Raw genomic sequence first — 16150 nt, 5'->3', positions numbered from 1 at the left:
TCAACTCCCTCGTGATGATGGCAGTCCTGCGTTCAGGACGTTCACTATCTGTATTGTCCAGCAATGTCCGTATATTCCATGTTCCAAAGTTCATTTGTCTTTTGCGTCTGCTAAGTGGTGACCCCACTGGATGCGGTAATCCAGTCAGGGAGAGAGATGAGGCTGACTATGTTTAGGGCACCTTTTCTAGCCCCCTCCCCATATGGGGTGAGCAGAGTGGATCCTGAGTAGGACTGCTCAGTCGTGGATATAGCTGCCGAACTACTCAACTGCCTCGGTCCTTGAGCCGGGACCACTGAGTCTGTATCCACCGCCCATGTGCTGGTCCATGACTAGGGGCTTCCGGATTTCACAGTCCTGCCTCTGTTGCCATTCGCCGATCGCCATGGGACTTTTGGTTTGGTTTGGTTTGCTTGGAAGACGCCTGTGCATGAATTTGTTTTATGTGGGGATATCGGCGCATGACGATCAACACACAATCTTGACAGAAAATGCCTTTGATCCAATGGCATGGGTACCACGACGATTGGAAGTCTGCAGCCTTCATCCGCCTTCACAGCCATTGTAATGTACACATTGTTATCCTCCGCCTGTTCTGCCATTGAGGACTTTCTTGGATCATTCTTTGTCTGGTTCCTCTCCCTTGACCTTATCCCCATGGGTGACCCTGCTGGGAGCATCGCTCACAGGGTTCATTGGAACACGCAAGCCCACTCACCACTACAAGGTGACGATCCAGCGAGGGTCCCCTATCACATAAAGAGATCTCCTTCCATTCAAGCAAACACAAGTAAAAGTTCTGTACAGACCTTCCTGCTCAACATGGAGAAAGTCAGGGACTAAGCGCATGGGGGAGTGCACACTGGGATGTTGTGGGCAGGGCTTGTGTGCGCACCCCCTATCCACAGATACAGAGTTTATGTGTTCAGACAAGCACCTGAATATGCCCTTGCTGTTATGGAAACCTTGCATGGCTGGTTGAGATAGTATATTTGAAATATAGTTACCTATCCCTCTGAGCAGTTGGAATGTTTATGAGCATCTATGACATCCCAACAACAGCCTGTTTGGGTTTGCAGGTGATAGATAACAATCTGTCTTTGGTTTATTATCATCTAGTAAAATGACCATCATCTGCATCCTGGGGGAGGCCTTGCTCTGTGTTCCTCCAATATTGTTGGCCAGTATGGTGGTTTTGGCCAAGCCACATGCAAACAGAATAGCAGAGTTGGAAGGGGCCTATTAGGCCATTGAGTCCAACTCCCTGCTCAATGCAGGAATCCAGATCAAAGCATACCCAACAGGTGGCTGTCCAGCTGCCTCTTGGATGCCTCTAGCATTGCAGAGCCCACCACCTCCCTAGGTCATTGGTTCCATTGTCATACTGCTCTAACAGTTAGGAAGTTTTTCCTGATGTTCAGCTGAAATCTGGCTTCCTGTAACCTGAGCCCATTATTCCATGTCCTGAACTCTGAGATGATTGAGAAGAGATCCTGTCCTTCTTCTGCGTGACAACCTTTCAAGTACATCACCCAAATTTGTGAGTAGCTGACCCAGGTTCTGGTCACATGTCCTCTACCTGATGTCATATATGCAGGTAAAGAAATGGCTGAACCAAAGAGCACTACTGATCGTCAGCAAACGTCCTCAATGTGGTGCTCTCCAGCTGGTTTGGACTGCATCTCCCATCATTCAGCCCCTGCCAGGCCAGCCATGCTGGCTGTGGCTGATGAAAGTTGTAGTCCGTACCAGGATGAGGAAATTCTGCTGGTTTTGAATGTCTGCCACTTCAGTTTCAACTAGGGATGGCACAGAATATTCACAAAATTGGTTTTGGCATTAAATTATCGTATAATCCTCAAGTTAGTCTCAGCAGCAAACAGGCTCCCACTGTGAGCATTTGCAGCTGTTAGCGACACCATAAATTTTTTTTTTAATCCGCTGTAAAAATTATGTAATTATTTTTAATTATTTTTGTAATCTGCTCCTGCTGTATACATTGTATAATTGTACAGCAGCATAAGGAATAATGGAGAAAATTACATAGTATTTTGGAAAAAATATATAAAAAAAGGGAGAACCGGAAATCGCGATAACTAGCGGAACATAATTTATAGTGAATAGCATCTGGTAGCCCATTTGATGAACTGAAAAACGGAATCAGATAGCGAACTCCATCCCTAGTTCCGAGAAACTCTCCTGCTTTTCAGTGCCTTCAAGACTCTTGTTACTTGGTACTTGTGTTTGTTCATGGCTTGTTCTCTTTTGCTCATGCAGCTGGAAGAACTCAGCAACTCAATGTATCCTCCTTGTGGGGCCTGGTGTGTGGCTCGCCATTTCCCAGGCAGATTGGGAGGGGGGGAGACAACGGAAGAAGGGGGGGACGTTGGATAGGGTACTTTTTTCTAGAGGACGTTGTCTGTCCCTCTGTGGCAGACAGAGGCAAGGTTGAATAGACCAGCTATGTAGAGCAGTGTTGGGGAACCTGCTGTGGTCCCCCAGATATTGCTGGACTCTGATTCCCAACAGCCCCTGCAGCCAGCATGGGCAATGGTCAGGGATGATGGGAGTTGCAGTCCAACAACAGCTAGTGGGCCACAGCTTTCCCCCACCTGGTGCAGAGCAAGAGGAAGGGGATTAGAGCCTCATTAAAATCTCATCTCTAGCCTTAATGAATTCACACAGGGCTTCTTAGGCAAGCAATATGGGGGCAATCATTCTGAGCTATCTTACAGAGCTATTCTTGAGCACCAGTATGGTGTAGCCGTTATGGTGCTGGATTTGGAGGAGCGACTCAATTCCAACCCGCCACTGGGTGACGTCGAGCCATTCCCTGGCAGGGCGCAGGAAGAGCCTGGCTGCTGGATGGGACCTCTAGCGCAGGATGGCCAATGAGATGCTTATGAGAAGCCCACAAGCAATGGGGACACTTACTGTTCTAAGTACTTATAGGCTGCTTTGCTTCTTTTGTTAGGTGTAATTTTTTTTTAAACTAGGGTATAATTTTTGCGGAACTGTTGTTTATTTTGGGATAAGTTGGAAACTTCGCTTGCTTATATGTGATGAAGGTAACCCAGGAATTCCAAAGAGGTCTTGTAGCAAGGAATCATTTCCTGAATAATGAGCAATTTGCAAACGTAGATATAGGTGTATCCTTTTATAGGCATGGAGGAACAGGAGTGGCTACCCCTCCTCCTCTCTCCATGAGAACAGGATCAGCGTTAAAAAGTCATATCTGGGGGGGCCTTGTGGCTTGACTGCCACCCATTTTTTCCTTAATAAGACACCTCAGTCAGAAGCTCCACCTGGCAGAAAATCCTGACTTGGAGGAGGCGTCGACAGTCAAGAACAGGAAGCAGGAGGAGGCTGCCTGAGTTTTCACTCGACCTTTTTCAGGAAGAAGCCTCAAAAAGAGGACGCTGTGAAGCGAAGGAGCGAAGGAGACCCTTGCACCGAAGCTGCTTCTGGGCTGCACAAAGAGAGAACGTGGGGGAAATGTAGATGATGTAGGATGGCAGGGATGTGGGAAACAACCTCAGCAGAGAGAAAAAAGTGGAAAAGGAACCATCTCCTGGGCAGCTAACTGGAAGGATGACAGCGCTATGCAAAAGCGGTATGGAAGGTAGCTGAGCTGCCAGGGAATTGGATCTCCTGCACCTCACAACTGCAGGTGAACTGAGAGAGCTGTACTGTAGTGCCCTGTTGACATTGCAATGGATGCTGAGAGACCCCTTTTGGGCCATGCAGGGCTCTGGCTTTGGCTGGCAAAATGCCTTGTGCCAACTGAGAGTGATGCACACTCTGGGATTTGGCTGGCTACAGACATCTCTTAGAATCAGAATCACCTGCTTTTTCCCTCCCACAGCTCCAGACCAGTTCTCTCTCTCTCTCTCTCTCTCTCTCTCTCTCTCTCTCTCTCTCTCTTTTTCCATGAATACCATGTAACTTGTCTATGATGCAGAAACTGCTATGCAAATGTATAAAAGTAACTTGTACCCTTTGTTCGGGGCATCAGTCTGTTTTGTGACTGGGGTCTTAGTTCTGAACTAATAAATTGCTGCTACTTTACTCCCTGTCAAATGGCTGTTGTTTGCAGTACCTAGAAAGAATCCCAAAGGGAATATTTTCTCTTACATCAGAGCACATGTACTCTCCACCCCCTTTAACACCCAGAGAGGGCCAGCCTTCTGCCAGTTACAGACTCACTCTGATGGCATCTAGTGACTCTCTCCTAGCTCTTACCCTGTGCAGGAAACCGTACATGTGATTTAGGCCCTTCCCACTATCTAATCCAGGCTGGAAAAAAATAGACGGAGATAGTGCCCTTGTCCTGTGGTCTCCCTGGGAATGGCCCACTTTGGAGTTGCCCCTTTGGTAGCAACCCCCGCTGATGGCAGACCCACCACTGAAGGGCTGATGACCTTCTATGCCAGGACTCAAAGCGGTTGTTCCAGGGCAATAGAGCTAGGATAGGAAGTCTTCCCAATGTTAATAAATTAGGGCTTTAAGCAGGATTCATATTTGCTCATTAGCAAACCAGTGTGACAGGGAGTAGTACATAACCAGTGATAAAAAAACCACAGATTCATGTTTATAATTTGCTTCATTTAAGGCATATTATTCTCTTCATATAGAAGATAATTATGATATGAAATTTGAATAAAGCAGTTTAATATTGTAATAGATTACCTTTAGAAAATAATATGGATATCACCTCCAGAGGTGCTGTTCACTGAGCATTCATCCTGATTTGCTTCCACAAAGCTTATGTGGAGGTGATATGATGTCCAGTCTTTAAAAGCATAGGACCAGGGCGAGAGAGAAAAAGATGACAACTCCTCTTCACTCATCCCCATCTCTGACCCCTGGAAGATTTTTCTCTTACACACTTCAAAAGGACTAGAAACTCAATTTGGCAAACAGTGCCATGATGAGAATGTGATTGCTTCCATACCAGTAAATAGGATGTCATGAGCATCAACACTTTTCTACTGTCACTCCTTCCTGTAAATGTTGGTGGTTACCCTGATATGACTTGGATGATGAGAAGGTAAAAAGAAACATCATACCATCTGCATAAATAAGGTGTTAATGAACATGAAGAGTTCAACACAGAGCCTCCGCAAATGTGGTGGAATCAATAACATGACTGAAAACGGACTGTGTCCAAGTGACCTGGACAAAGAAATGCTGGGAGAAAAGGCCAGTTATACTCCACCCCCCCAAATAGATTATGGATATCTACATCTTATATGGGCTGCCGATCACAACACAAACAATAAAAGCTGATGTCTGTGATGCACATACAACTAGCACAAAAGTTGTTTTGTCTTGGTGTTGATTGATTCTGCTAATTGCGTGAGTTAAGAAACAACAGCTGTGTAATTTTCTGCAAAGACACGAATACGCTTGTATTTTTGAGTCTGCCATATTTCACATAGCATTGGTGTGCTGGGATTTAGATGTCATCTTTGGATGCTCTCACAGAAAAAATTATTATAGCCTTATGCACATAATTTACACTGTTCAGATCATTTACAGTGAGGTTAAGCCTACAGGATGAGCAGTGGACAAAGGCTGCCTGTGGAGAGATTGCCCTGATTTGTGCTCAAAGCCCACCTTGTTTTCCTGCCATGGTTGAACCACCATCACATCCTGGTCCAGCTAACACTGAGATCTCGTCCAAAATCTGACCAAGCAGATAAGGTTGTGTTGCTTATCCCAACAGCAGTTTGGTCTGACACTGAAATGAACCCAAGGAATTCTTCATGTACAGACGCATTCCCATCGCTTTCTTCTACAAATCTTATGCCAAGATTCTGTCCCAGAAATATCTGCTGTTTCATCTGCTAAAACTGAGAATCTCATGGAAACATTAGCCTTCACAACAATATTTGCTCTCAACATTTGGGCACACAATTTTATTAACTCATTCTGCTTTCTTACAGATGTGCACTTGGCATTGCCTGCCCCAGTTTCTATTTCTATTTTTAAATCATCCTCTGCCTCAGCACCAAACTCTGCAAGGTCTATCATGTCACCTGTGGTGCTGGTCTTAAGAGTAAGGAATGTGATCCACAATATACAATTGCTGATACTATAGAATACAGCTTTGGCCTGTTTTCTGCTATAGCTCTTGCATAAGGCTAATTAAGTTTATGCTCAATTTGTTGGAATGTATGAGGTTCAACTCCAACTTGGTGGGTTGACGCTCCATGGGGTTAAAAAGGGTAGCTAGGGAGGAGACCTCTTCATCGTGGGCTTATCCAAACGGAGCGGGATAATCCAGGGTTTCCATATTCGGTTTGTCATCTGATAGTCCTCACTTTGCCTTTTAGTTCGCTCTTTCCCAATTAAAAAAAATGTTTTTTTGCACCTGCACACGCAGTGGTAAGACCCCTACATTATTTTCGCTTTTTCCAAGCTCTGACTCTAAAACCTCCCCCGTCAACCAACTGGTCAGCAAAAAAATGACATATGCTCCTCTCCCCCTTTGCAACGAAGCACAATATGGCTGTAAAGGAGTTCTCGCCTTGGAAGGAAAGGCTGCTGGTCGGTTTCACACCTGCCTTGTTTGTATTTGTGATATTATGCTTAAATGAATGTATGCTTTTCTGCCTTTATTGGCAATTGCACTTATTTCTCCAAAAAAGCAAGGAACGTGTCAACCCCCCCTCCTTCTCCCTTTCCTTCCCATGGAGAATGAAATTGACAAAGCTTTCCAGAACAGGCATGAAACCGACCAGCAGCCCTTTTCTTGTTTGTATTTGCGATATTACACTTAAGTCCCAAGCCTGGATGGCTGCCCTAAATTTCTGGCTTAAAATGTCATATGAATATTCTTCTGGTTACCTCCATTTACTTTGGGAAGATCCTTTCATCTCAAAATGGGCCCAAACATTTACAAACTATCTTGCAAGTATTGGCCTTTCAATTGAACATCTGGCGTCTCAGGACCCAAAGTCAGCTAAGCTTTCAATCCTGTCTCGTATCAGTGACATGGACTTTCAAAGTTCCATCACCGCTGCTACTTCGACCTGTTCCCCTATTCACTTTGGTTTAAATTTTGCGTCATTATTCAGTGTCCCCTATTTGGAATACCTCACGATCCCTAAATATCGTTTAGCCTTTATGAAGGCTAGATTCAACTGTCTCAATTCCGCCCTATTAGAAGGGAGATACCAGCGCATTCCCTATGCTAATCGCTATTGCCCATGTGGTGTTAACGTCATAGAAACCTTATTCCACGTTGTCTTTGAGTGTTCTCTATATGATGATATTCGTTCTAAATTTATAACTCCTATTATAAATAAATCCCCTTATAAACCGCTTGACCGCTTACTTTTTTATCTTCTGTCAGCGGCTAGCAGGGATACTACCTTGCTAGTAGCTAAATATATTTTTGCGGCCCAATCAGCTCGGAGGGTGTATATCCCTTCAGATGTTCCCGCTACTCCATAGTTTTATAATTGTTTTATTGTTCCATAGTTGTTACTGTTTTATTATGATTGTTCCCGCTACTCCATGTAACTGTTTTATTGTTTCATAGTTTTCTACTGTTTTATCTATTATGGTTGTGTCTTTGTACTTTTGTTGTAATTGTTCATGGCTTTATACATGGACGTTCTGGTCTATGACCGTAGCAATAAAGATGATGATGATATTTGCGATATTACACTTAAACAAATGTATGCTTTTCTGATTTGAAGCAAAAACCCCAGCAAGTAGAATGAAATTGACAAAGCTTTCCGGAGGCAGGCTGAAACCGACCCCCCCCTTTCTCTCTTGCTGTGCATTGCAGATCTCACCCAGAGCGGCCGCCCAGTTTGCAGGCTGGCAAAAAATAAAATGCATCTGAGCAGTAGTTGCAGACCCTCCCCCAACACCCCAACATTGTGATGATTGGTTCAATTTTCCCGGGCTTATTATCGCACATGTGCAAAAGTGCAGATACGTGATTGGCTGGAATGAGGAGAAGGGGCAAGGGGAAATGCCCAAGAGCCGCCCATCAGCTGTAAAGTCTGCGGTATTGCATCCTAACTCCTGAAGGCACAGCGGATGATTCCCGATTTTAAACAGCAAATTGCATTTTTGCCGGTATTGCAAGGAGTGGATTTAACCCGCAAAAATGCGTAACAGCGCGAGACGTCATTTGGACGACCGAAAAATAATGAACACACATAGCGGGCGTGTCACACATTTTGCAGTCGTCTGGATGAGCCCGTTGTCAGGCTATACCTGCCCTTTGATCCTTGCCATCTCTTCCCCTCCTGCTAGACTGATATGCAAAGGATGTTGATCCCAGTTCCTTCCCGCCTTCCCAGTTCCTTCTTTCTCGAGAGGGGAGCAGACATCTTCCCTTTGTCTCTCCCTCTCAACCAGCATGAGAGCTGCACTGGGACCAGTGCAGACTGCTCCAACATAGCTAGTTAGCTAGATATAGGACTCTTTCCTATCAAGCATGTACTTCTAGAATAAAGTCGTTGTTTCTTATTTTACAGCTTAAAGTCTCTGTCTGACTAATTTGCAGAGAAGGTAGAAGGTTAGCAAAGATTCAAACACACACACACTAAGCTCGCTTAATACTCTCCGCTCTGCTACGCAACTCAATAGAATTCCGACACACCTTTTTCATTTTTTCATAGTACTGCTAGCTGTCTCAGTATTTTAGTTGAGATGTTCTCATGACTCTCTGTATCTGCATTTTTCCTGTCTCTTTTGCGGCAGACATTGGATGCTACTTGCATGTTGTCTGATGAAGCAGCATCTTCAACACGTGTCTCAGGGTCACTAGAGTTGGGGTCATTAGGACTGCCAGGTCAGAAGCATCCCAAATCGAGATTTCAGGGGTGGGCCCTAGCGATGTCATTAAGCATGATATATTAAGCATCAGCCACAATTGCTTGGAGTAGCCGGCCATTTTAATGACTGTTCTATATTGCTTTTAAAGGGTTTTTTAAAAATGTCATTGTATATTGCCCTGATGTTTTGTGAGAAGGCAGTATTATAAATACTTTTATAAATAAATAAAGCCACAGTTCCTATGCAGTCGCTGCTTTCTTCACATAAACCGTCACACAGAAGTTGGTCTTCACCAGGTTATATCGATTAGCCCTAATTTCATGCTGCAATTGGCAATTTGCAATTTGGGGGTGGGGTAGGCACTAGCTTTACAGTCCTGACAGCAGCTAGTTAGACTGTTATTACCAGGTCACACAATATACTTATTTTTTTTAAAATGAAAGCTGAGAGTCTGTAGATTGGGGTGACTCACCAGAGACCTAGAGAGGACCCCAAAAATCAGAGTATCTGGGTGAAAACCAGGCAACCCTAGTATAGCTAAATATAATAACTTCTCTGCTGCTTTGTTTTCTCTCATTAGCAAGCATATATAGAAAACTCTTGTGCCTTTTTTCAGCCCTAAACCAATCAAAACTGTAGCACTAAGTTTCTGTTGCCATAGAACAGGATCTTAACTACACACTTCCTGAAAACAACCTTGTCAGCCTTTTCTATTCTGCTGCTGAGTTGTCCTTTTGACCCTACAGCAAGCTCCAGCTCAGCCATTTTTAAAGGAAAATCCAAACCTATATACATAAAATTTGAGAAAACAGAGAAAACATGGGCATTCTTTCACAGAATGATATTCTGATTAGCAAGCTGGCTAAATGTGGGCTGGATGGAACAACTATCAGGTGAATCCACAGTTGGCTTCAGAATCGCACTCAAAGAGTGCTTATCAATGGTTCCTTCTCAAACTGGGCGGAAGTAACGAGTGGAGTACCACAGGGCTCTGTCCTGGGCCCAATGCTCTTCAACATTTTTATTAGCAACTTGGATGAGGAGGTACAGACCATGCTTATCAAATTTGCAGATGATAAAAAATTGGGGGACACAGCTAATACCGTGGAAGACAGAAACAAAATTCAAAGGGACCTTGATAGGCTGGAGCATTGGGCCGAAAACAACAGAATAAAATTCAACAGGGATAAATGCAAAGTTCTACACTTAGGAAAAAGAAACCAAATGCACAGTTATAAGATGGGGGATACTTGGCTCAGCAATACGACATGCGAGAAGGATCTTGGAATTGTCGTTGATCACAAGCTGAATAGTGCGATGTGGCTGCAAAAAAGGCAAATGCTATATTAGGCTGCATTAACAGAAGTATAGTTTCCAAATCGCATGAAGTACTAGTTCCCCTCTATTCAGCACTGGTTAGGCCTCATCTTGAATACTGCGTCCAGTTCTGGTCTCCACATTTCAAGAAGGATGCAGACAAACTGGAACAGGTTCAGAGGAGGGCAACAAAGATGATCAGGAGACTGGAAACAAAGCCCTATGAGGAGAGACTGAAAGAACTGGGCATGTATAGCCTGGAGAAGAGAAGACTGAGGGGAGATGTGATAGCACTGGATGCAGTATGTCTTCTCGATGGTCCCAGAGTGCAGGACATGGAATAATGGGCTCAAGTTGCAGGAAGCCAGATTTCGACTGGACATCAGGAAAAACTTCCTAACTGTTAGAGCCATACGACAATGGGCTCTCCGACACTGGAGGCCTTCCAGAGGCAACTGGACAGCCATCTGTCAGGAATGCTTTGATTTGGATTCCTGCATTGAGCAGGGGGTTGGACTTGATGGCCTTATGACTTTGCTTGGAGAAGGAGGAAGGCCTGCAATCAGACCAGGAAGGGCCCTGGCAGAGTTCGTGAGGTGAAAAAATAGCAATTGCTTCTTTTTACTAGGGCTCAGTGTAGTGTTATTTTAAGGCCAACTCCTAAATGACCTCTAGCATAAAGAACTTGCCAGGCAACTGGAAATGTTGAGGGTGATCAGTACTGTACAGCCTTGTTATTAAATTAGCTGCTGGGATAAGATGTTCAATAAATACAGTGTTTATAGCTGTCTCAGACAGTTTCCAGACTGCAAAAAACTGAATACAGTAAGGAAAACCTGGAGGCTATTGCCAGAAGGCTCATTACCAAAAAGCCATGCTAAAACTAAAATTATATTTATTGAAACTTGAATCCCACCAGAGTTATGTTATCACTGAATTTCTTTATTGTTAAGTGCCTTCAAGTCGATTTCGACTTATGGCGACCCTATGAATCAGCGACCTCCAAGAGCATCTGTCATGAACCACCCTGTTCAGATCTTGTAAGTTCAGGTCTGTGGCTTCCTTGATGGAATCAATCCATCTCTTGTTTGGCCTTCCTCTTTTTCTACTCCTGTTTTCCCCAGCATTATTGTCTTTTCTAGTGAATACTGAATTTCTAGAGTGCTGAAATCTTGTAAAATCTGCAAAAGCAGCACCATTCAGTCAGAACAAGCAGCATGCTTTCCCGAGAGTCCAAGTCCAGCAGCTGGAGGTTACTGTTCTCTTAACAGGAGTGGTCTCAGAGATCACTCTCAACTTCCTCCTGATTAGCTGGGTGTGCATGTGTCTGTCCATGCAAAATAAATAAATAAAATTAGAATTTACACCTGGAGAGGACCCCAAAAATCCAGAGTCTGGGCAAAAACCAGAGATCTGACCACACTACTTGTTCATTAAGCTCTCAGAGTCTGGGGGCAGATAGGCCTGTTGAGAGACGTAAATGAGGGAGAGTGAGCTCTTTGGAGGAGAAGCGAGATAAAAATGTAATAAATGGCATTATAGATGTTTGTGCAGAAACCCTTCCGCTGGCGCTTAACCTCTGGGAATTAATTTGGAACCAATTAACAAGTGATGAATGACTTTTTCTTCCCATTCATCTCCACCTTTAGTCTCCAGATGTTGTTCAACTACATCTCCCATTAGCCCCAGCCAACACGGCCAATGACCAACGCCGGTGGGAGTTGTAGTCCAGCAGCAGCAGCTGATTCTCCACCAGCAACCTCGACCGAGAAAACAAAGGCGGCGGCTGGGCCGCGCCACCTCGTGGCTGCTCTTGGGAGCTTCAGGGAAAGGAAAACCCGGCTCACTGGCGCACTTTGGTGACGCCATCGAGAGGCACAGTTGCCAAGAGGGGGGAGGGGGAGAGTGAAGAGCAGCCGGCGCTGCTGAGGGGAAAGGAGGGGGTGGCGCTGGCGCTGCGGGGGGCACCCAGGATTGTGGGGGCATCCATGGGCTGGAGCAGAAGTAGGGACGCTAGTCCTCATGGTTTTGCCTTAAATGCCAAGCTTGTCGCCTTCTTCCCCCGGAGACTCGGGAAAGGAGACACTTCTCTGGGAGGAAGGCTGTTTCCTGCGTGGCTGGACGTGGACGAGAGCTGGCTCTGCCTCTCCAGCTTTGGGTCTGCTTCTTGGGGGAGCTGGTGGCAGTCCCAGGCAGAAGGAAGCGACCCTCGCCACGAGGGACTCTCCAGTCGCTCACTCAGCGCTGCAAGGCGGAAAACCATCCGCTTGGAGCCGAACTTTCCTTCTCTGCGCAAAAGAGGACTTTCTTCACAGCGGCCCCCAATTTCTCTCTGCAGCCCCCTGTTCACCCTGCAAATCAACTCCGTGGGGGTGCAATATGGTGCAGGGGCGAGTGGGTGGAAATTGCTTCCCCGTTATAAATAGAGAAGCAACTTAGGATCCAAGCCTGTGAAAACTGGCTTAAAACATTTTGCGGTGGTGTTTAAATAGACACGGTGGCTTCTGCCAAACAGTCCCATGGAAAAAAGTCATTAAAAGGGGTGGGGGAAAGGATATACACAGAGATGTGCCTCCCCTCCCTTTCCTTTTGTGCCTCCAGCGCCTGTGGATGTGAGAACATGGGCCACCTTGAGATTGGGTCAGGAGTAGAATATACTGGGCTTGCCAACTTCCTCATTGGCCTTGCTCCTGTGTCTTTCACAGCAGTCTGGCAAATATGGGAGAGAGAGAAAAACTCACTATAATTTTTGCTTGATGGGTGGCTGTTAAAGGCACAAGACAGGGCAAGAGAGATGGCAAACCTAGTAGACTGTCCTGTTTGGGCTTGGGCTGGACAAATGGCCTTTAATTTCTTTCCAAATTGTGTTTATTATTTTTTTATGATTCATTTTCTTCCTAGGCTTGTGTCGGGGGTGACCAGGCCAGGAAGGGATTTTCAAACTTAAAGGGGAAATATGAGAGCACTGTCAAGCAGATTGAAGGGGATTTGGACTGGCTGCAATGAAATAGGCATTCTGTGCCAATGCTGATGTTTCTCCCAAAGGTATGATTGTTGGTTCTTTATTAGTGAGGCTCATTTAACAATGACATGAAATCGAGCCTTCAGTGTCATCGGCCCAGTTCTCTGGAATGCTATGCCAACAGAGATTCAGCAGGCACCTTCTGTTTTGACATTTAAACGCCTGCTGAAAACCTTTCTGTTCCACCAGACATGCAGACAATTAAGAAGACGCCTTTTTGCAACAGCTGACCTTTGTATTTATTGTATTTTTAATGTTTTTATTGTATGATTATTTTTGTTTTAACTTGTAAACTGCTTTGATGTTTTTAATGAAATAGTGGTATACAAATATATTTATAAATAAATAAATATAAATTAGGGCTGTGCACGGACCCCCCAGTCTGATTTGTGGCTCTGATTTATAAATATAGATCAAGCCCAATCCAGACCAGAGCTTGGAAGATTACTTTTAAAAAGTACAGTTACATGGTCCAAAAAAGTAGTAGTTACCCTTACAATTACAATTGCTCTGAAAGTAACTGATTACTTTTTCTCAAAATTTACAGCCAAAGCTCTCTGGGCGGTTTACAACAATTAAAAACATTAAAAACAAATATACAAATTTAAAAACACATTTTAAAAAAGCAATTTAAAAACACATGCTAAAATGCCTGGGAGAGGAGGAAAGTCTTGACCTGGCGCTGAAAAGATAACAGTGTTGGCATCAGGCACACCTCGTCAGGGAGATCATTCCATAATTTGGGGGCCACCACTGATAAGGCCCTCTCCCTTGTTGCCATCCTACGAGCTTCCTCCGAGTAGGCACTCGGAGGAGGGCCTTGGATGTTGAGGTTTGTGTCGAGAGAGGCGTTCCATCAGGTATTGTGGTCCTAAGCCATGTAAGGTTTTATAGGTTAAAACCAGCACCTTGAAGAGCTCGGAAACATACAGGCAGCCAATGCAAACGGGCCAGAATCAGTTGTATATGTTTGAACCATCTGATCCCTGTTACCAATCTGGCTGCTGCATTTGCACAAGCTGCAGTTTCTGGACCATCTTCAAAGGCAGCCCCACGTAATCTAACTTGGAGGTTACCAGAGCATGGGCAACTGAAGCCAGGTTATCCCTGTCCAGACAGGGGTGTAGTTGGGCCACCAACCGAAGTTGGTAGAAGGCACTCCATGCCACCAAGGCTACTTGAGCCTCAAGTGACAGAGATGGTTCTAGGAGAACCCCCAAGCTACAAACCTACTCCTTCAGGGGGGTCCAACCCCATCCAGGACAGGTTGGACATCCACCAGATTCAGACTCCGTTTATTGGCCCTCATCCAGCCCACCACCGAGTCCAGGCAGCGGTCCAGGGCTTGCACGGCCTCTCCCAATTCAGATGTTACAGAGAAATAGAGCTGGGTATCATCAGCATACTGCTGACCACTTGCCCCAAATCTCCTGATGACAACTCCCAAGGGCTTCATATAGATGTTAAATACCATGGTACCCTGCAGCACCCCACAGCACAACTGCCAGAGAGCTGAAAGACAATCACCCAATGCTATTCTTTGAAAACGACCCTGGAGATAGGATCAGAACCACTGTAAACAGTGCCTCTGATACCCATCTCACCAAGTCAGCCCAGAAGGATACCATGGTCAATGCTATCAAAAGCCACTGAGAGAGCAAGTAAGAGTAACAGGGTCGCACTCCCCCTGTCCTTCTCCCAATGATGGTCGTCCATCAGGGCAACCAAGGCCGATTCAGTCCCATAACCAGGCCTGAAACCAGACTGGAACGGGTCAAGATAATCTGTTTCATCCAAAAGTACTTGCAATTGCTGCGCCACAACCCTGTCAACCACCTTCCCTAAAAAGGGGGTATTTGCGACCGGTCGGTAGTTGTCGCAGACCAATGGCTCCAGGGTGGGCTTTTTCAGGAGCAGTCGGATCACCGCCTCTTTCAGAGTGGCTGGAACCATTCCCTCCTGCAATGATGCACTGACCACACCCAGGATCCACTCAGTCAAACCCCCTCGGTCTTAAATAAGCCAAGAAGGGCAAGGGTCGAGAGGACATGTTGCTGGCCACATCATCACAAGCACCTTGTCTATGTCATCAGGCCGCATCAACTGAAAGAAGTTGCAGTAGACGTTGCACTGGACACCTCATTGGGGACTACAGTAGATGTGGATGGGGCATCAAGACTGCTATGGAATTGAGCAACTTTACCCTCAAAGTGCCTTGCAAAGAATTTGCAGCGGGCCTCCAAAGGGTCTAGGACTTCATTTCCTGGAGTTGATGTCAACAGACCCCTGACAACATGGAAAAGCTCTAACAGATGGCTACTTGAGGATGCAATGGAGGCAGAGAAGTGGGCCTTCTTCGCTGTCCTCAGCGCCACACAGTAGGCACGGTTATGATGTTTTACTTGTGCCCGATCAGCTTCGCAGCACATATTTCACCACTTGCGCTTTAGCCGTCATCCATCCTGTTTCATTCCCCTTAGCTCACTGGTGTACCAAGGTGCAAATCAGGCTCCACAGTGCTGGAGAGGGCGCTTGGGGGCAACTGTGTTAAGAGCCAGACGCGCCTTGCTGTTCCACGGTGTGACAAGGGCTTCAACAAGGTCACCTGCTCTATCTACTGGGAACTCCTCCAGGACATTCAGGAATCCTGTGGATTCCATTAGTGTCTGGGGGCGGACCATCTTAATCTGTCCATCACCCCTGCAGGGAAGGATTGGACCTTCAAGTCTAAACTTCACCAGGAAGTGGCCTGACCATGACAATGGGGTGACATCCACTCCCCCATCTCCAAACCACCCCTTCCTCCATCTGGAGCAGAAACCAAGTCGAGGGTGTGCTCTGTCCTATGCATCGGGCCGGTGACAACTTGAGACAGCCCCATGGTCGTCATGGAGGCCTTGAAGTCCCGAGCCGGAACACTAGAGGCAGCCTCAGCATGGACAGTGAAATAGACCCAGCACTATCATATAATAATAATGCTCTTCTTCCTGCCTGTCTTAAAAATAGCCT

The 16150-nt window shown here is 45.7% G+C and overlaps 1 protein-coding gene across 9 annotated transcripts in view; it reads left to right on the top strand.

Annotated features, from left to right (window-relative positions):
- Positions 1 to 16150, top strand: part of CCDC28B (coiled-coil domain containing 28B) — a 46756-nt gene that overhangs the window by 28245 nt on the left and 2361 nt on the right. For 7 of the 9 annotated variants that reach the window (XM_061597450.1, XM_061597457.1, XM_061597454.1 and 4 more), the window contains 2 exons: positions 2278 to 2300; positions 3293 to 4313. In XM_061597450.1, coding sequence (XP_061453434.1) covers positions 2278 to 2300; positions 3293 to 3374 — 105 coding nt within the window. In that variant the 3' untranslated portion in view covers positions 3375 to 4313. Of the gene's footprint in view, positions 1 to 2277; positions 2301 to 3292; positions 4314 to 13020; positions 13165 to 16150 lie in introns of those variants that run through there. The other 2 variants (XM_061597453.1, XM_061597452.1) reach the window with 1 other exon arrangement.

The sequence above is a fragment of the Rhineura floridana genome, chromosome 15 (assembly GCF_030035675.1).
Source record: "Rhineura floridana isolate rRhiFlo1 chromosome 15, rRhiFlo1.hap2, whole genome shotgun sequence".
NCBI lineage: Eukaryota > Metazoa > Chordata > Lepidosauria > Squamata > Rhineuridae > Rhineura > Rhineura floridana.
The sequence above is the reverse complement of the archived record's forward strand: the minus strand, read 5'-3'. Positions and strand labels throughout refer to the sequence as shown.